The sequence below is a fragment of the Macaca fascicularis genome, chromosome 19 (assembly GCF_037993035.2).
Source record: "Macaca fascicularis isolate 582-1 chromosome 19, T2T-MFA8v1.1".
Taxonomy (NCBI): domain Eukaryota; kingdom Metazoa; phylum Chordata; class Mammalia; order Primates; family Cercopithecidae; genus Macaca; species Macaca fascicularis.
The window spans coordinates 17497772-17518361 of NC_088393.1; the positions used below are offsets into that span (position 1 = coordinate 17497772).

The 20590-nt window shown below is 53.7% G+C and overlaps 1 protein-coding gene across 8 annotated transcripts in view; it reads left to right on the forward strand.

Moving 5' to 3' along the window:
• The window catches only part of MYO9B (myosin IXB), a 138210-nt gene that overhangs the window by 104746 nt on the left and 12874 nt on the right, over positions 1-20590 (forward strand). For all 8 annotated transcript variants that reach the window (XR_012428537.1, XM_065535165.2, XM_074026312.1 and 5 more), the window contains 10 exons: positions 475-588; positions 3381-3420; positions 4415-4537; positions 5444-5524; positions 7267-7377; positions 10562-10684; positions 12208-12524; positions 14013-14930; positions 17271-17337; positions 17661-17785. Coding sequence is in view for 7 of the 8 variants with exons in the window: in XM_065535165.2 (XP_065391237.1) it covers positions 475-588; positions 3381-3420; positions 4415-4537; positions 5444-5524; positions 7267-7377; positions 10562-10684; positions 12208-12524; positions 14013-14930; positions 17271-17337; positions 17661-17785 (2019 nt within the window). In the remaining variant the exon portion in view is untranslated. The remainder of the gene's footprint in view (positions 1-474; positions 589-3380; positions 3421-4414; positions 4538-5443; positions 5525-7266; positions 7378-10561; positions 10685-12207; positions 12525-14012; positions 14931-17270; positions 17338-17660; positions 17786-20590) is intronic.

A 20590-nucleotide genomic window follows, 5' to 3' on the forward strand; every position in this document is an offset into this window, starting at 1 on the left:
TAATTCTCCTGCCTCAGCCTCCCACGTAGCTGAGATTACAGGTGCCCTCCACCATGCCCCGCTAACTTTTTATATTTTTAGCAGAGACAGGGTTTCGCCATGTTGGCCAGGCTGGTCTCAAACTCCTGACCTCAGGTGATCCACCCATCTCAGCCTCACAAAGTGATGGGATTATAGGCGTGAGCCACGGCGCCCAGCTGGAAATGATATATTGAAAAGGATCAATGATCCGTGTGGCCAAGTCCAATTTGCCTCAAAGCCCTACCCCACTGCAGGTCTTGGGGAGGCTGACCCAGTCCCCATTTCTGGCAGAAGAGAGAGGGGCAGCATTGAGCTCAGTGTCTTTCCCCAGCTGCATGTTTTAGCTTCAGTGGCCTGGGGACGGTCCCAATGGCTCTGGGAACCCCAAGGTGGCAGGCATGCTTCTAACTCCATCTTCTTTCTGTCACTGCGCCCTCCCCACCCTCCCCTCAGCGATTTGCATAACCAAATGATCAAGAGCATCAAAGGATTGCCCTGGCAGGGCGAGGACCCCCGTAGGCTTCTCCAGTCCCTCAGTCGGCTCCAGAAACCCCGCGCCTTCATCCTGTGAGTCCCCCAGCAAGACTCTGCTTACAAGTGCAACAACCGCCTCCCCCTACTCCCACGACCCTGGCGGGGCCTGCAGTCTTCCTAATTTGCATCGGCCACTAAAACCACAATGCTGTCTGGTAGCTCACCCCCCAGCCATCACTAAATGCCAATCAATAACACCCCTGGCCGCTGTCTGCACTGTGGCCCAGGCACGGCCAGCTTCCCAACACACGGGGCAGCTTCCCAGGAGCGCTCCTTCCTCGAGGCATCTAATTTTCCACCCGCAAACGTGCCATCCTCCGTCTCCTCCCCGTGCCTGTCTGGCTTGCAGAGCAAAGCTTGCTCCCGCCTTTGCCACTGTGAGTTTGCAGAGAAGCCGTCTGCAGCAGGGCATGCAATTTCCTGAGAGGATGGCCCTGCTGTCTGCAGGTGGCCACATAAGCCAGTCGAGAGAGCCCAGAAGGTGCATAAACTGGGTTGGGATCCCAACCGTTAGCACACTGTGGGACCTGAGTATTCTATGCTTTCGGCCTCCAAATGGGGTAATGACTCTCATGCTTCCATTATGCTGACCCAGCACTAGGCAGGCAGCAGCCTCAGCTGACAGGACATCCACCTGCGGTCACCACATCCCGCCTTTTAGTGGCCATTGGGGTGTGGGCTGGCTGAGAGCAAAGTTTGCACCTGCATGGGAGCCAATGGAAGCCAGTTTCTTTTTTTCTTTCTTTCTTTTTTTTTTTTTTTTTTTTTTTTTGAGACGGAGTTTCACTCTTGTTGCCCAGGCTGGAGTGCAATGGGGTACGATCTCAGCGCACTGCACCCTCTACCTCCCAGGTTCAAGCGATTCTCCCGCCTCAGCCTCCCAAGTACCTGGGATTACTGACACCTGCCACCACGCCTGGCTAACTTTTTGTATTTTTAGTAGAGACAGGGCTTCACCATGTTGGCCAGGCTGGTCTTGAACTCCTGACCTCAGGTGATCTGCCTGTCTCGTCCTTCCAAAGTGCTGGGATTACAGGCATGAGCCACCGTCCCTGGCCCTTTTTTTTTTTCTTTTTTAAGAGATGGGGGTCTCATTCTGTTGCCCGGGCTAGAGTACAGCAGTGACACAATCACTACTCACGGCAGCTTCGACCTCCTGGGCTCAAGCAATTCTCCTGCCTCAACCTCCAGTGTAGCTGGAAATACAGGCGTGCATTACCACACCTGTCTAATTTTACTATTTGTAGAGGTGGAATCTTGCTATGTTATAGCCCAGGCTGCCAGGCTGGTCTCAAACTCCTGGGATCAAGCGATCCTCCTGCCTCAGCCTCCCAAAGCACTGGGATTACAGGCATGAGCCCCTGTACCCAGCAGGAGCCTGTTTCAAACTTTTGTTCCTTTTTTTTTTTTTTTTTTTTTTTTTTGAGGCAGAGTCTCACTGTCGCCCAGGCTGGCGTGTCGTGGCTCAATCTAGGCTCATTGCAACCTCCACCTCCCGGGTTCAAGCAATTCTCCTGCCTCAGCCTCCCAAGTAGCTGAGATTACAGGTGTGCACCACCACACCTGGCTAATTTTTTTGTGTTTTTAGTAGAGATGGGATTTCACCATGTTGGCCAGACTGGTCTCGAACTCCTGACCTCAAGTGATCCGCCCACCTCAGCCTCAAACTTTTGTTGTTGTTATGCCTTATTTTACCCCACAGGGATTCAGGTGAAACTGAATGCAACTGCGAACGGCTAGGCATCTCACAGATCTGCAAGCTATCATCTCCTTAGCCGGTCTTCAAAAGGCACCAGGCCTTTTGAATAAATAAATATATTTACTTATTTATTTATTTTCCCCTTGGTCTGCAAGATTTCATAAGGTGTCTGAGAACACAGGAGCTGCCCGCTTCCTTACCTCGGCCAAAAGAGCAGCTTTGGGTTTTGCGGGGAGTTTTGAGACAGAGTCTTGTTCTGTCACCCAGGCTGGAGTGCAGTGGCACAATCTCGGCTCACTGCAACCTCCGCCTCCTGGGTTCAAGCGATTCTCCTGCCTCAGCCTCTTGAGTAGCTGGGATTACAGGCACCCACCACCACGCCTGGCTAATTTTTGTATTTTTAGTAAAGACAGGGTTTCACCACGTTGGCCAGGCTGGTCTTGAACTCCTGACCTCAAGTGATCCACTTGCCTCAGCCCCCGAAAGTGCTGGGGTTACAGGCGTGAGCCACCGCGCCTGGCCAGTTTTGGTTTTCTTCTTTCCCACCAGCATGATCCTGAAAGGAGCTCCCACCCAGGCCCCATTTTGGTTATTTTGCAAGGCAAGTCCCTGCCCTGCCGGCAGAGGGTTCCAGAAGGGCCTCTGGGCCTGCTTGGTGTCTACCAGCGCATGGCAAAGACAGCCTGGTCACCTGGTCTCCACCAGGACTGCTCAGGCTTCCTCTGCCCCATTTAGGGCATCCTGCCGTGATTTGGGGATATGTCAGTTCCTCCATAGCGAGCCCCTTTGGATGCACGTCCTACCCTGTAGCTTCCTAGCCAGCCCCTCCTACTTCTCAGACATCCGAATGGCCCCCAGACCAAATGCTTTTCTTAGCCTTGGGGCAGCCACCAGCAGAGTCCGGCTGCCGCCATCCCAGGGAAACTGGTGTCCACAGACAGTGGCTGAGGCACGCCTCGGTGTGCGGTGTGGAGAGGTGGCGGCGGCCTCGTTGCACTTGCGCCTTCTCGCTCTCTCCCATCTCTCTCTGTCTCAGTCTAACCCGCCAGGCGTGGCTTGCTGAACTAACCCAAATCCCGACGCTGTGTTCCTTTTGTTCACAAAACCATTTTTAATATTTTGACAGGAAAAGTAAAGGTATCAAACAAAAGCAGATCATTCCAAAGGTAAAAAAAAAACACACACCCCGCGCGACACATTCCAAGATATCTTGCTTCTCTGCCCGTCTTGAGAGCTTTCACTTCTGCAGCTTCATTACCTCCTTCTTCCCACTATCTCCCCCTCCCTCCAAGAAAAAAAATGTTCTTGTGTTGAGATGATTTGGAGCTGGCTCTTTATGGGTTTCCCAGAAGCACGGTCTGAGATGGGGATATTTGCACACACAGCGGCTTATGGAGGGGGGTTTACAGGAGAAAGCAGAGAGAAGGGGTGAGGGAGGAAGCCAGGGGCATAAGCGCAGCTGAAGTCTGGCCTCAGCCTGGTCCCACAGGGAGCTCTAGTGGGTTCATAGCACCATAGAGCTCATCCTGCCCCAAGGTAATGGGACCCTTCCGTTTAACAGCCCCATCTTCAGTCCCTGGCTACAGGGCCACTTCCAGATGGGACAGAGCACCTCCCAAGCGCTCTGTCTCGTTTCCACGTACAAGTGCAGCAATTTAGGAAATTGGCAAAAAGAGTAAGACTAGCCTTGCAGTCTAGTTAGCAGATGGGAGAGGGCTAATTCCTCTTGTCAGCTGATAGAACTGGCTGACACATGAGGGTGGCCTGTCCGATGAGCTCATGCGGATGGCACAAAAAAGACCTGGCCCTTCTTGCCTCAAGTAACGTAAACTGTAGGAGCTGTGCAGAGGAGAGGGTCGGCCAGGTTCAGTAGCACTGGCTTCCTCTCTAACCCAGAGGAAGGGGAAATGGGGCAGCCACTCAGGCGGTGAAAGAGGCTGCCATCAGCCCTGCCGGAACCAGCGCTGTGTGCAAAGTGTAGCCCACCTCATTCCACTGGGCCCTCTCCAACAGCGTGGTCCCAAGACCAAACCTAAGAGCTGCCGCCTGGGCACTCGCTGCGGGGACGCTGTTCTGCCCTGGCTCCGGGGACGCTGTGATGCCTTCCTGTGCCCGTGTGGGCTGTGGGAGGGCAGGCCGGACCCCATGTGTCTGTCCTAGAACCTGCTGGACTCCAAGTCCCTGAAACTCATCATCAGCATGACCCTGCACGACCGCACCACCAAGTCCCTGCTGCACCTGCACAAGAAGAAAAAGCCACCGAGCATCAGCGCCCAGTTCCAGGTGGGTGCAGCAGGAGAGGCGGGAGGCGGTGCTCAGCTCAGCCTTACGCTTGTGTAGCTTCACCCGACACCGAGCACAGCCCGTCTCTACTAAAAATAAAGAAATTCGCCCGGCGCAGTGGCTCACACCTGTAATCCCAGCACTTTGGGAGGCCGAGGCGGGCGGATCACGAGGTCAGAAGATCGAGACCATCCTGGTTAACCCGGTGAAACCCCATCTCTACTAAAAATACAAAAAAATTAGCTGGGCATGGTGGCGGGCACCTGTAGTCCCAGCTACTCGGGAGGCTGAGGCAGGAGAATGGTGTGAACCCGGGAGGTGGAGCTTGCAGTGAGCCAAGATCGCGCCACTGCACTCCAGCCTGGGCAACAGAGCGAGACTCCGTCTCAAAAAAAAATACAAAAATTAGCCAGGTGTGGTGGGCACCTGTAATCTCAGCTCCTTGGGAGGCTGAGGCAGGAGAATTGCGTGAATCTGGGAGGCGGAGGTTGCAGTGAGCCAAGATCAGGCCATTGCGCTCCAGCCTGGGCAACAAGAGTGAGACTCTGTCTCAAAAAAAAAAAACAACACTACATCCATGGTCCCTTCAGAGGCTGACACATGTTTCAAATCTCCAGAAAGCGTTTGTCCGGTCCTCCCCAGCCCCAGCCTTCCACCTGAGGCAGAGACAAGCACTGGTGGCCCTGGGACCATGGGGACCACGTAGCTCCCTCGAGGGTTTCCAGGGATAGCGCAGGCTCGGGTCAGAACGTCCAGCTGGAACCTCTTGTGTCCCACCACCAGGGACCCACATCTGTGCAGACCCCATCCACCACACACTGATGCTAGAGCATCCCAGGTCTCCCACAGAACAGCGGCTGCCAGGGTCCCTAACTCAACCCAAATGCTCTCTCTTTCCCTTAACAGACATCCCTTAACAAGCTCTTGGAGGCGCTGGGGAAAGCAGAGCCCTTCTTTATCCGGTGCATCCGTTCCAATGCTGAAAAGGTGAGTTTCTCTAAGGTGTTTGGGAGGAGAAGGCCCATGCCAGACTCTTAGGGGTGTCGGTGTCCCTGCATCCAGCCCCAGCCTCCACTCAGTATGGGGGACAGTGCAGCAGTCCATCCAGAGGCAGCTGGGGATAGAGGGTTAGCAGTGAGGATGGCCCAAGTGGCCATTCAAGAGTAGGGACATCATCTGGAACATGGAGAGGCCCAGAGAAGGTTTGATTAGGGAGCGACAGGTCAGGGGTGCTCTTCAGATACATCCCAAAGAGTAGCCAGTGCAAGGAGTGTACCAAAAGGCAAGAGCTGAGGTTACATAGCAGAGTCTTAGAGGCACACACAGCCCGCTGCTCACATTGCAAGTGTCTAGAGAGACCCTCGGAGCCCCAGTGGAAGCACCAGGGGGGGCTTCAGGCTCAGCACTGGCACAGGCTTCCTTTACCCCAGAGGTCCACTCCATCCCTGGGAGGACAGCTCGGGGACTTTACCAGGGACGGAGCAGGGGTGTGGGCTCCCAGACAAATGTGAGCACACAGCCAGGCAGGAACCTCCCACCAACTGTACCTGGGGAGATGCTCCGTCGTGCACCGTCTCTGCTCGTGGGCTGTGCCAGCAGATGGTTCTCTATGATAAGAGCCATTCTGTGCACTGGAGGGTGTCAGGCAGCATCCCTGGCCCCCACATCCACCCCCAGTCATGACAACCCTCCCCATTCTTTCCTGTTTGCCTTTTTTTGTTTGTTTGTTTTGTTTGTTTGTTTTTGAGACAGAATCTCTGTCTGTCACCCAGGCTGGAGTGCAGTGGTGCGATCTCGGCTCACTGCAGCCTCGACCTCCCAGGTTCAAGCCATCCTCCTGCCTCACCCTCCCACGTAGCTGGGATTACAGGTGCCCACCACGCTCAGCTAATTTTTGTGTTTTTAGTGGAGACGGGGTTTCACCATGTTGGCCAGGCTGGTCTTGAACTCCTGACTTCAAGTGATCCACCCATCTCAGCCTCCCAAAGTGCTGGGATTACAAGCGTGAGACACCGCGCCCAGCACCGTTTGTCTTTATAACAACACCATGCCTTATCCCTCACTGCCCACCAGGGTGAAGTCCAGACCCCTGAGCTCCAGGCTTAAAGCCCACTGAGGCAGCCGCATTTCCAGCCTCTTCTCTCCCCTGGCAGGAAGCATCTCCCTGTGTCCCCATCAGCCCCTTGGCTTCTTCCTCCTCCTCTCGGCCTCCACCCAGCTGCTCCCTGCCTGTTCTATCACCTGTGTGTGGCTCCTGCCCCCAGACCAAGCTCTCTTCTCCACCAAATCCCCAGCACTTACCCCGTGCCTGCCACGGAGAACAAGCCCAGGACACATTTGCATTTAGTTTTGTTTGTTTGTTTGTTTGTTTGTTTGTTTTAATAAATTTAAATGACTAGAGATGGGGTCTCACTATGTTGCCCAGGCTGGTCTCAAACTCCTGGCCTCAACTGATCCTCTCATCTTGGCCTCATTCCAGAAGGAGTGTCTGGAGCAAGGAAGGACCCCTTGTCCAGGCACTCCTGGCTGCTGTGCCGTAGAACACTCCCAGGTCGGCTAGCCAGCACCCACATGTACACCCTGACCAAGTCTGTGTTAGGGATCCCAAGGGGCAGTGGTCACATGGCACAGTGCCCTAATCTCACAGTTCCCAGGCCTGAGCCACCGACAGGCTTGGGCATCCTGTCCGGTCAAGGCCACCTGCGTGATCTCTCACATTCTCATTTCAGAAAGAGCTGTGCTTTGACGACGAGCTGGTCCTGCAGCAGCTGCGCTACACCGGTATGCTGGAGACCGTGCGCATCCGGAGGTCAGGGTACAGTGCCAAGTACACATTCCAGGTAGGCCACAAGCACACGTACCTGGACACACCTGTTTCATGGCAAAGGCAATCGCCCTCTTCCAAAGAGAGCTCCTTGCTGGAACGTAAACCCAGCAGGTTGGCCAGTCGCCGTGGCTCACGCCTGTAATCCCAACACCTTGGGAGGCCGAGGCGAGCAGATCACCTGAGGTCAGGAGTTTAAGACCAGCCTGACCAACGTGATGAAACCCCATCTGTACTAAAAATACAAAAATTAGCCGAGTGTGGCAGCAGCTGCCTGTACTCCTAACTACTGAGGCAGGAGGATCCCTTGAACCCAGCAGGCGGAGGTTGCAGTGAGCCGAGATTGAGCCACTGCACTCCAGCCTAGGCAACAGAGCAAGACTCCATCTCAAAAAAAAAAAAGAAAGAAAGAAACCCCTGCCTCATGCCAAGAGCTGGTACCTGTGTCACCCTGAGCCCAAAGCCAGAGATGACAGCGCCTGGTTCCCTTTCATGCTTTCCCTTCATAGCCCCAGGGACTAGAATAATATAATGTGCCTCTTTTCTCATCCATTGACTAGAAATAATGCCTTTCTAATCCTATGCAGATAAGAAAGGCAAAATTATAAAAAATGCAGAAATGCTGGTGTGTTTTACCAATACTTGACCCTTAAATATTTGAAATAATACTTCACCAAAAAGAAATGTTCCGGGCAGGTGCAGTGGCACACGCCTGTAATCCCAACACTTTGGGAGGCCAAGGCAGGAGGATCACTTGAGCCTAGGAGTTTTGAGGCCAGCCTGGACAACCTAGAGAGACCCTGTCTCTGCAAAAAATTTAAAAATTAGCCAGGTGCAGTTGCTCATGCCTGTAATTCCAGCATTTTGGGAGGCCAAGGCGGGTGGATCACTTGAGATCAGGAGTTCGTTACCAGCCTGATTAACATGGTGAAACCCCATCTCTACTAAAAATACAAAACAAAAAGCCAGGCACGGTGGGGCACACCTGTAATCCCAGCTACTTGGGAGGCTGAGGCAGGAGAATCTCTTGAACCCAGAAGTTGAAGGCTGCAATAAGCCAAGATTGCACCATTGCACTGCAGCCTGGTCAACAAGAGCAAAACTCTGCCTCAAAAAATATATATATATTAGCCAGACAAGGTGTTGTGCACCTGTGGTCCCAGCTACTCAGGAGGCTAAGGTGAGAAGATCACTTGAACCCAAGGAGTTTGAGGCTACAGTGAGCTATGACTGAGCCAGTGCACTCCAGCCTGGATGGCAGAGCAAGACCCTGTCTCAAAAAAAACTAGAGGCCCAGTGCGGTGGCTCACTCCTGTAATTAGCACTTTGGGAGGGCAAGGCAGGCAGATTGCTTGAGCTCAGGAGCTCAAAATCAGTCCAGGCAACATGGTGAAACCCCATCTCCACGCAAAAATACAGAAGCCAGGCGTGCTGGCATGCAGTGTACTTCCAGCTACTTGTGGGGCTGAGGCAGGAGGATTGCTTGAGTCTGGGAGGTCGACAGTGAGCCATGTTTGCACCACTGCACTCCAACAGAGCGAGACTGTCTCAAAAAAAAAAAAAAAACATGTTCCTCCAGCTATGATCTAACTCCCTCACAAGTCCTAGACTGTAAGCCCCATTGCAAGGGTGGCCCCGGTTCCCAGCCACCTCGACCATCTAAAAGACCTAGGACCTTGTGTCTGCAGTGGTCTTTCTTAAGATTACAGACTATTGACCAGGCATGGTGGCTTAGCCTGCAATCCTAGCACTTTGGGTCACATGACCCAGGCACCACTGCACCCCGCTAAGAACCCATGTCTTTTTTCTTTTTTTATTTTTAGGCAGAGCCTCACTCTGTCGCCCAGGCTGGAGTGCAGTGGCGTCTCGGCTCCCTGCAACTTCTGCCTCCCATGTTCAAGTGATTCTCCTGCCTCCACCTCCCCAGTACATGGGACTACAGGCGCCTGCCACCATGCCTGGCTAATTTTTGGTAGATTCAGGGTTTTGTCATGTTGGCTAGGCTGGTCTCATAGGTTGAGCTCAGGAGTTTGAGACAAGCCTGGGCAACATGGTGAAACCCTGTCCCTACAAAAAATTTTTTTTTTTTTTTTTTTTTTTTTTTTGAGACAGAGTCTCGCTCTGTTGCCCAGGCTGGAGTGCAGTGGCCGGATCTCGGCTCACTGCAAGCTCCGCCTCCCGGGTTCACGCCATTCTCCTGCCTCAGCCTCCCGAGTAGCTGGGACTACAGGTGCCCGCCACCTCGCCCGGCTAGTTTTTTGTATTTTTTAGTAGAGACGGGGTTTCACCGGGTTAGCCAGGATGGTCTCGATCTCCTGACCTCGTGATCCACCCATCTCGGCCTCCCAAAGTGCTGGGATTACAGGCTTGAGCCACCACGCCCGGCCCAAAATTTTTTTTTTAATTAGCCGGGCGTGGTGGCTACAGGACTAAGTACCTGTACTCCCAGCTTCCGGGGAGACTGAGGCAGGAGGATTGCAATGACGTGATCTTGGCTCACTGCAACCTCAGCTTCCCAGGTTCAGATGATTCTCCTGCCTCAGCCTCCCAAGTAGCTGGGACTACAGGTGTGTGCCACCATGCTCAGCTAAGTAGAGATGGGGTTTCCCCATGTTGGCCAGGCTGGTCTCGAACTCCTGACCTCAGGTGATCCACCCGCCTCGGCCTCCCAAAGTGCTGAGATTATAGGTGTGAGCCACCATGCCCAGCCCAGGCTATTTCTTTTTTTTTTTTTTTTTTTTTTTTTTTTTTTTTTTTTTTTTTGAGACGGAGTCTCGCTCTGTCACCCAGGCTGGAGTGCAGTGGCCAGATCTCAGCTCACTGCAAGCTCCGCCTCCCGGGTTCCCGCCATTCTCCTGCCTCAGCCTCCCGAGTAGCTGGGACCACAGGCGCCGCCACCTCGCCCGGCTAATTTTTTGTGTTTTTAGTAGAGACGGGGTTTCGCCGTGTTAGCCAGGATGGTCTCGATCTCCTGACCTAGTGATCCGCCCGTCTTGGCCTCCCAAAGTGCTGGGATTACAGGCTTGAGCCACCGCGCCCGGCCCAGCCCAGGCTATTTCTGAAAGCCTGAAATTTCAGATTTGTCATTACCATTCCCATCAAACCCAATTTCACCTTAACCGGGGTCACCAGATCCCCGTCTCCTCATCGCTGGCCGCAACACTCACCCAGATTCTCCTTTCTCTGCCCAAATAATGTAGGATTTCACCGAGCAGTTCCAGGTGCTCCTGCCCAAGGATGCCCAGCCCTGCAGGGAGGTCATCTCGACCCTCCTGGAGAAGATGAAGGTAGACAAGAGGAACTACCAGATCGGGAAGACCAAGGTCAGTGCTCCTGCCCCTCGGGGCACTGCAAACCCACACCCTGCCTTCCACCGCACACCGTGTCTTCCCAGGCCCCCAGGGCCACTCTCTGAAACATACAGGGCTCTGTCTAGGAAATGCATTTCTAGGGACCCAGCAGAATACTGCACCTAAGGGATAGGGGCCGCCCTGGCTGAGCCCCACCTGCTGCTCTTCAGCGGGGCTCAGAGACTCCCTCTGCATCACCTGTTTATTGCTGCGTCACAGGTAGGAAAGGGACGATCATGCTAACTGGCAGGATTTAGGAGCTGGTCCATCCCCTTTACAGTATCAGGTGGGAGGCGGCCTGCAATTGTCGTCCCTTTCAGAGATCGTCTCCCATCTCTGGGCATGTGTTTGCCTCTTGCTGTGGGGGCATTATTCAGCCACCCTTGTTTAACAAGTGCCAAGGTCAGTCCCCCAAAGGCCTCACCCGGTGTAAAAAAATTCCCTTCCAGCCAAGCGAGGTAGCACACGCCCAGAGTCCCAGCTACTTGAAAGCCTGAGGTGGGAGGATCCCTTGAGCCCAGGAGTGTCAGACTAGCCTGGGAAACATAGCAGGACCTCGTCTTTATACAGTATTTAAAAATTAGCCAAGCATGATGGCATGCACCTGTGGTCCCAACTGCTTGGCAGGCTGTGGCAGGAGTTTGAGACTGCAGTGAGCTGTGATTGCACCACTGCACTTCAGCCTGGGTGACCAAGCGAGACCTCATTTCTTTTTCTTTCTTGTTTTTATTTTTGAGACAGAGTCTCACTCTGTCACCCAGACTGGTGGTGCGATCTCAGCTCACTGCAACCTCCACCTCCCAGGTTCAAGTGATTCTCCTGCCTCAGCCTCCGTGCAGCTGGGATTACAGGTGCCCGCCACCACGTCTGACTAATTTTTATATTTTCAGTAGAGACAGGGTTTCGTTACAGGCACACACCTGTAGTCCCAGCGACTCAGGAGGCTGAGGCAGGAGAATCGCTTGAACCCGGGAGGCAGAGGTTGTAGTGAGCTGAGGTCGCACCGCTGCACTCTAGCCTGTGAGACTCCATCTCAAAAAAAAAAACAGAGCCACACCTAGGTGCAATAGCTCATGCCTGTAATCCCAGCATTTTTGGGAGGCCAGGGTGGGCAGATCAATTGAGGTTGGGAGCTCGAGACCAGCCTGGCCAACATGGTGAAACCCTGTCTCTACTAAAAATACAAAAATTAGCCAGGCCTGGTGATGGGCACCTGTAGTCTCAGCTACTCAGGAGGCTGAGGCAGGAGAATCACCTGAACCCAGTAGGCAGAGGTTGCAGTGAGCCGAGAGGGCGCCACTGCACTCCAGCCTGGGCAACAGAGTGAGACTCCATCTCAAAAAAATAATAATAAATAAATAAATAAATAAATAAAGCCCTGGTTGGTCAGCACAGCAGCCTGGGTCTCACTCTGGAGTGGGCTCTGCAGACCTCCCAGGCACAGAGGTGGTGTCAGGGGCAGCGCGGCTGACCCCACCTGACCCCGTGCCCACCAGGTCTTCCTGAAGGAGACGGAGCGGCAAGCCCTACAGGAGACGCTACACCGGGAGGTGGTGCGGAAAATCCTGCTGCTGCAGAGCTGGTTTCGGATGGTGCTGGAGCGTCGGCACTTCCTGCAGATGAAGCGGGCCGCCGTCACCATCCAGGCCTGCTGGCGGTCCTACCGGGTCCGGAGGGCTCTGGAGAGGACGCAGGCCGCGGTGTACCTCCAGGCCGCATGGAGGGGCTACTGGCAGCGGAAGCTCTACCGGCGCCGGAAACAGAGCATCATCCGCCTGCAGAGCCTCTGCCGGGGGCACCTGCAGCGCAAGAGGTGAGCAGAGCCAGGCCACGCTCCCCAGAATATTCCAGAAGCCAAAAGGGTCACTCACCAAATTGCTGCCCATGATATACCATCTGGCCTGTGGCACTAAGGGGATGTCATTCTGGACACAGGGAAGGGTTGGTGGGAAACTAGATGCCTGGACACACATGGGCTACAGAGAGGGGCTCTGAGGCTGGCAGGCAGCACTCAGGGACAAAGCTCTGCTTTGCCATTGGCTGCACCCATTCTCTGCCCAGGGACTCCCCTGTACCTGGATCGGTCAGGGAACACCTGGATTCAGGGTTGGAGGGACCGCCTGGACCAGCCCAACACTCAGCATGGAGCTGGGGCATCCACCAGGCACAGAGAACCCCCCAGCAGGATATCAGCAACTCCCGTCCCGGCACCCACAGCTACAAGCCCAGCCCCTCCCTGACCTAGGCACCCTGTGCACCTCTCCCCTGCCACACAGACCCAGCTCTGCCACAGGTCACATCCCAGCTCCCAGAGCAGGCCCTACCCACATGTGCAAATAAGCCTCCTAGGCCAGGTGCAATGGCTCATGCCTGTAATCCCAACACTTTGGGAGGCTTAGGTGGGAGGATCACTTGAGCCCAGGAGTATGAGACCAGCCTGGCCAACATAGCAAGATGCCATCTCTACACAAAATTAAAGAGTTAGCTAGGTGTGGTGATGCACACCTGTAGCCCTAGCTATTCAGGAAGCTGAGGCAGGAGGATCACCTGGGTCTGGGATGTGGTGGCTGCAGTGAGCTATGATCACACCACTGCACTCCAGCCTGAGTGACAGAGTCAGACACTGTCTCTAAAAACCAAAAAGGTTGGGCGTATTGGCTCACACCTGTAAGGCCAGCACTTTGGAAGGCCAAGGCAGGCAGATCACATGAGTTTGAGACCAGCCTGGCCAACATGGCAAAACCTCATCTCTACTAAAAATACAAAAATTCGCTGGGCGTGGTGGTGTATGTCTATAATCTCAGTTACTGGGGAGGCCGAGGCACAAGAATCACTTGAACCTGGGAGGCAGAGGTCGCAGCGAGCCAAGATAGTGCCACTGCATTCCAGCCTGGATGACAGAGTGAGACTTTGTCTCAAAAATAAAATAAAATAAATAAAAATAAAAACAAAACAAAAAGCCTCCTAGAAAAAGACTCAAGGGAAAGCCCACAGTGGACCCCAAACGAGTTTGAGGCTTCTTAACAGAACCCACCCACCACAGCCCCAACAAGGGTCCTCTCCCCTAACAAGGCAGCCAGGCAGACACAGGGCAGGAGTATCTGTGACACTGAGGGGGCACCACCCTCAGCCTCCTTTCCTGATCGAGGAGATTCCTGCTTTCCAGAAACATCTCTCAGGGCCACTAGGCACAGGCGAAGCCCCGTCTGCAGCCCACAGGCTGGAGGTCCCATCGGAACTCAGTGGGAGGTGGAAGGAAGGTTTGTTTCTGAACCAGCTGTCTGCTTTTTCCTCACTCCAGCTTCAGCCAGATGATCTTGGAGAAGCAGAAGGCAGAGGAGAAGGAGAGGGAAGCCCTGGAAGCCGAAAGAGCAGGCGCTGAGGAGGGCGGGCTGGGTCAGGCGGCCGGCGGGCAGCAGGTAGCTGAGCAGGGGCCAGAGCCGGCAGAGGATGGCAGGCACCTGGCATCAGAGCCTGAGGTGTGGCCAAGTGACAGGTCCCCGCCAGAGCACTCCTCACCTGAGAAGGAGGCCCTGAGCCCGGAGAAGACTCTCCCGCCCCAGAAAACCGTGGCCACTGAAAGTCACGAGAAAGTCCCCAGCAGCCGGGAGAAGCGTGAGTCGCGTCGGCAAAGAGGGCTGGAGCACGTCAAGTTCCAGAACAAACACATTCAGTCCTGCAAGGAGGAGAGCGCCCTCAGAGAACCTTCCAGAAGGGTCACCCAGGAGCAAGGGGTGAGTCTCCTGGAAGACAAAAAGGAGAGCAGAGAAGATGAAACCCTTCTAATCGTAGAGACGGAGGCTGAGAACACGTCCCAAAAGCAGCTCACAGAGCAACCCGAGGCCATGGCAGTTGGCAAGGTCTCTGAAGAAACCGAGAAGACGCTGCCGGCTGGGAGCCCCAGGCCCAGCCAGGTGGAGCGACCGACCAGCCTGGCCTTGGACAGCAGGATCAGCCCACCAGCCCCCGGCAGCACCCCCGAGACCCCCGAGGACAAGAGCAAACCTTGTGGCAGCCCAAGGGTTCAGGAAAAGCCCGACAGCCCCGGAGGCTCCACACAGATCCAGCGGTACCTGGACTCCGAGCGGCTGGCCAGCGCCGTGGAGCTGTGGCGGGGCAAAAAGCTGGTGGCCGCCGCCAGCCCTAGTGCCATGCTCAGCCAGTCCCTGGACCTCAGCGACAGACACCGGGCCACAGGGGCCGCCCTCACGCCCACAGAGTAAGCCCCACACCCTCTTCTGTCTGAGCACCAGGGTCCAGACCAGGTGGGCAAGGCCAGGGGCAGTACCACACATCCTGGAAACACGTGTGTGATCATGCCCAGTGGGTGTGCGGGAGCCCTGAGGGAGGAGGACAAGCAGGGCATGCTAAAGGCCAAGTGAAAACAAGGCACCCAGCCAGGGCCCAGGCTGGGACCCGGAGCCTTGAGGGGTCCCCAGAAGGAGCTGTGCTCATATAGAAAGGTCCTGGCCTTGAGGGAGGTGGCTCCTCAGGTCAAGGTCCCTGCTCCCCAGCAATCTTGGGCCTTGGTTTCTAATTGGTGAACAGGACTAACTATACTCCTTGGGGTTAAAAGAGCAGGGGCTCGCTCTGCCTGAGCCTTAGTAAGCCAAGTGTCGGTGACTTGGAATCTCCAGCTCCCTCTTCCAGAGGGCCTGCAGGACCAAAGGAAAGCAGTCAGGCAGGAGACAGGCCTTCCCTGCAGCAGGCCTGCTCAGCCTCCCACTGCTTGTACTGGGGGCCGGATCATTCTCTGCAGTGGGGCTGTCCTGTGTATCATAGGATGTTGAGCAGCATCCCTGGCCTCCACTTACCACGTGCCAGGAGTATCATAAATAGACGATGGATGGAGTGAGGGAGAGAGAAAGGGAAGGATGTGTGGATGGGTGGGTGAGTGGATGGATGGATGGATGGATAATAGAGATGATGGAGGGATGGATAGAAGGAAGATAGAGATGATGGAGGGATGGATGGATGGAAAACGGATAGAGGCGATGGAAGACAGATACAGATGATGGATGAAGGGATAGATAGATAGAAAACAGGTAGTAATGATGGATAGAGGCATGGATGGATAGATGGATGGATGGTACAGATGATGGATGGATAGAAGATGGGTAGAGATTAGGCTGGGCGCAATGGCTCACGCCTGTAATCCCAGCACTTTGGGAGGCCGAGAGTTTGAGAGGAGTTCAAGACCAGCCTGGCCAACATGATGAAACTCTGTCTCTACTAAAAATACAAAAATTAGCTGGGCGTGGTGGCACATGCCTGTAATCCCAGCTACTCGGGAGGCTGAGACAGGAGAATCGCTTAAACCTGGGAAGCGGAGGTTGCAGTGAGCTGAGATCAAGCCACTGCACTCCAACCTGTGTGACGGAGATGAGACTCCATCTGAAAAAAAAAAAGATGGGTAGAGATTATGGATGGAAGGAAGATAGGTAGAGACGATGAATGGAGGGACGGAAGATAGGTAGAGATGATGGATGGATGGACAGACAGAAGGATGGGTAGATGGCTAGAAGATAGAGAGCTGATGGATGGAGGGATGGAGAGAAGATAGGTAGACATTATGGATGGAAGATAGAGATGATGGAGGAACGGATGGGTAGAAGATAAGTAGAGCCGGGTGTGGTGGCTCACACCTAGAATCCCAGGCCGAGCCAGATGGATCACCTGAGGTCAGGAGTTTGAGACCAGCCTGGCCAACGTGGCAAAACCCCGTCTCTGCTAAAAATACAAAAATTAGCCGGACGTGTTGGCGCATGCCTGTAATCCCAGCTACTCACGAGGCTGAGGCAGGAGAATCACTTGAACTTGGGAGGCGGAGGTTGCAGTGAGCCGAGATCACGCCATTGCACTCCAACCTGAGCAAACAAGAGCAAAACTCCATCTAAAAAAATAAAAATAAAATAAAGATAGGTAGAGATAATAGATGAAGAGATAGATGGAAGACAGATAAAGAGGATGGATGGGTGGAAGGTAGAGACAATGAGTAGAAGGATGGATGGATAGATAGATAATTAGTAGAAGGATGGATAGATAGACAATTAGTAGAAGGATGGACGGATGGATAGATAGACAATTAGTAGAAGGATGGACGGATGGATAGATAGACAATGAGTAGAAGGATAGATGGATGGATGGATGGATAGATAGATTAGATAGACAATTAGTAGAAGGATGGATGGATAGATAGATAGATAGATAGATAGATAGATAGATAGATAGATAGGCAGGCAGGCAGACAGGCTCTCTTGGGCTAAGGCAAGGTTTCCTACCCTTCACACTCAACATCTGGGGCTGGACCACTCTGGAGTGGAGACCATTCTCTGTAGGGTATTGAGTAGCATCCCTGCCCTCTACTCACCAGATGCCAGAAGTACCCACCCACTCCTTTCCCCCCACCTCAGTGGTGACAACCAAAACTCTCTAGACATTGCCAAGTGTCCCCTGGCAGGGTCACAACTGCCCAAGTGAGAACCTAAGAACCACTGAGACAAGAGAATGCCACTGACTCGCTCTAGTCAGTAAAAGCCATGTTTCTGTGATCTCGCAGGGAGAGGCGCATCTCCTTCTCCACGAGCGATGTCTCCAAGCTCCTCCCATCCCCGGCCAAGGCTCAGGTAACAACAACATGGCGAAACCCCATCTCTACTAAAAATACAAAAAATAGCCAGGTGTGGTGGCGCGTGCCTGTAACCCCAGCTACTCTGGAGGCTGAGGCAAGAGAATCGCTCGAACCCGATGGCAGAGCGGAGGTTGTAGTGAGCTGAGACCAAGCCACTGCACTCCAGCCTGGGCAACAGAGTGAGACTCCGTCTCAAAGAAAAAAAAAAAAAGCGGGAAGTGAGGTGGGTGGATGGAGTGTAAATGCCTGCAGGGGCTTCACCATCTAGTACAGGCCTGCCAGCCTTTCCTTAGCAGCCCTCCCCGCACCATCTTGCAGCCTGCAACAGAAACCACAGACGGAGAGCGAAGCACGAAGAAGCCGGCTGTCCAGAAGAAGAAGTCAGGTGACGCATCCTCCATCCCAGACGCAGGGCTGTCCCCGGGCTCTCAGGTCGACTCTAAGTAAGTATGGGGCTTGCGGGGAACTCAGGCCACCAGAGGATGCCCGGGGTCCCTGCCAGGGCCTCGCAGCATTGTGGCCTCCTAAACCAATCATACTTACAAAGCACGTTCGCGAAGGCATTTGCTCAGTAGAAACTGCATGAGGCAGCCAGGCGTGGTGGCTCACGCCTGTAATCCCAGCAGTTTGAGAGGCCGAGACGGATGGATCACTTGAGGTCAGGAGTTGGAGACCAGCCAGGCCAACATGGTGAAACCCCATCTGTACTAAAAATACAAAAATTAGTTGGGCATGATTGCACACACCTATAATCCCAGCCAATCGGAAGGCTGAGGCAGGAGAATCGCTTGAACTCGGGAGGTGGAGGTTGCAGTGAGCCGAGATCACACCACTGCACTCCAGCCTGAGTGACGGAGGAAGACTCCATCTCAAAAAAAAAAAGCTGGCCAGGCGTGGTGGCTCAAGCCTGTAATCCCAGCACTTTGGGAGGCCGAGACGGGCGGATCACGAGGTCAGGAGATCGAGACCATCCTGGCTAACACGGTGAAACCCCGTCTCTACTAAAAAAAATACAAAAAACTAGCCGGGCGAGGTGGCGGGCGCCTGTAGTCCCAGCTACTCAGGAGGCTGAGGCAGGAGAATGGTGTGAACCCAGGGAGGCGGAGCTTGCAGTGAGCTGAGATCCGGCCACTGCACTCCAGCCTGGGCGACAGAGCGAGACTCCGTCTCAAAAAAAAAAAAAAAAAAGGCCGGGCGCGGTGGCTCAAGCCTGTAATCCCAGCACTCTGGGAGGCCGAGACGGGTGGATCACGAGGTCAGGAGATCGAGACCATCCTGGCTAACACGGTGAAACCCCGTCTCTACTAAAAAATACAAAAAACTAGCCGGACGATGTGGCGGGCGCCTGTAGTCCCAGCTACTCGGGAGGCTGAGGCAGGAGAATGGCGTGAACCCCAGAGGCGGAGCTTGCAGTGAGCTGAGATCCGGCCACTGCACTCCAACCTGGGCGACAGAGCGAGACTCCGTCTCAAAAAAAAAAAAAAAAAAAAGCCTCTAGGGCAGAATCCTTCCCGCCTCTTCTGGTTTTTGGGGGCTCCAGGTGTTCCTTGACTTATGGCTACATTACTCTAATCTCTGTCTCTATCAGCACTTGGCCTTCCCCTCTGTGTCTATCTTCTGTCTTCTGTCCCTTAAAAGGACACATGACTGGATGGATGCCGTGGGTCATACCTGTAATCCCAACACTTTGGGAGGCCAAGGTGGGATGATCACTTGAAGCCAGGAGTTCAAGACCACCTGGGCAGTGTGGCAAAACCTTGTCTCTATAAAAAAAATGTCAAAACATAGCCAGGCAGGACGGTGCATGCCTGTAGTCCCAGCTACTCCGGAGGCTGAAACAGGAGGATCCCTTGAGGCCAAGAGTTCAAGGCTGCAGTGAACTGTGATCATACCACTACACTCCAGCCTGAGCAAGAGAATGAGACTCTGTCTCTAAAAAAACTTTTTCTAACTTAAAAGATAATGAGCTGGCCAGGCGCGGTGGCTCACACCTGTAATCCTAGCACTTTGGTAGGCCGAGGCGGGCGGATCACGAGATCAGGAGATCGAGACCATCCTGGCTAACACGGTGAAACCCCGTCTCTACTAAAAATACAAAAAAATTAGCCAGGCGTGGTGGTGCGCGCCTGTAGTCCCAGCTACTCGGAGGCTGAGGCATGAGAATGGCGGGAACCCGGGAGGCAGAGCTTGCAGTAAGCAGAGATCGCACCACTGCACTCCAGCCTGGGCGACAAAGCGAGACTCCGTCTCAAAAAAAAAAAAAAAAGATAATGAGCTAGGCGCATGGCTCGTACCTATAATCCCAACAACTCAGGAGGTTGAAGTGGGAGGATTGTGCTCATGAGGCCAGGAGTTTGAGGCTGTAGTCAGCTACGATCACACCACTGCACTCCACACTGTGTGACAGAGTGACACCCCAACTGGAACAAAAAAGAAAAGAAAATGGAGTCCCCCTGTGGCTTCTGTTTGGTATCCTTCTTTCTTCACGTAACTCCTCTGCCAGTACAAAGAAAGGGCTATTGCTCTTTATAAGATGATCCTTTTTTTTTTTTTTTTTTTTGAAACAATCTCACTGTGTTGCCCAGTCTGGCAGTCTGGAGTGCAATGACATGATCTCAGCTCACTGCAACCTCCACCTCTCAGACTCAAGCGATTCTCCTGCCTCAGCCTCCCAAGTAGCTGGGATTACGTGTGTGCACCACCATGCACGGCTAATTTTTTTTTTTTTTTTTTTTTTTTGTACTTTTGGTACAGAAGGGGTTTCACTATATTGCCCAGCCTGGTCTCAAACTCCTGGGCTCAGCTGATCCACCCACCTCAGCCTGCCAAAGTGCTGAGATTACACAGGCGTGAGAGCCACCATACCTAGCCAGATCCGTGGTTTTTTCTTTCTTTTTTTTTTTTTTTTTTTTTGAGACAGAGTCTCACTCTGTCACCCAGGCTGGAGTGCAATGGTGCGATCTCAGCTCATTGCAACCTGCAACCTCCGCTTCCTGGGTTCAAGCAATTCTCTTGCCTCAACCTCCCCAAATAGCTGGGACTACAGGAACCCATCACGCCCGGCTAATTTTTTGTATTTTTAATAGAGACAGGGTTTTGCCATGTTGGCCAGGCTGGTCTTGAACTCCTGACCTCAGTTGATCCACATGCCTCGATCTCCCAAAGTGCTGGGATTAGAGGCGTGAGCTACCACGCCAGGCCAGATCCCTTTTTTTTTTTTTTTTTTTTTTTTTGAGACGGAGTCTCGC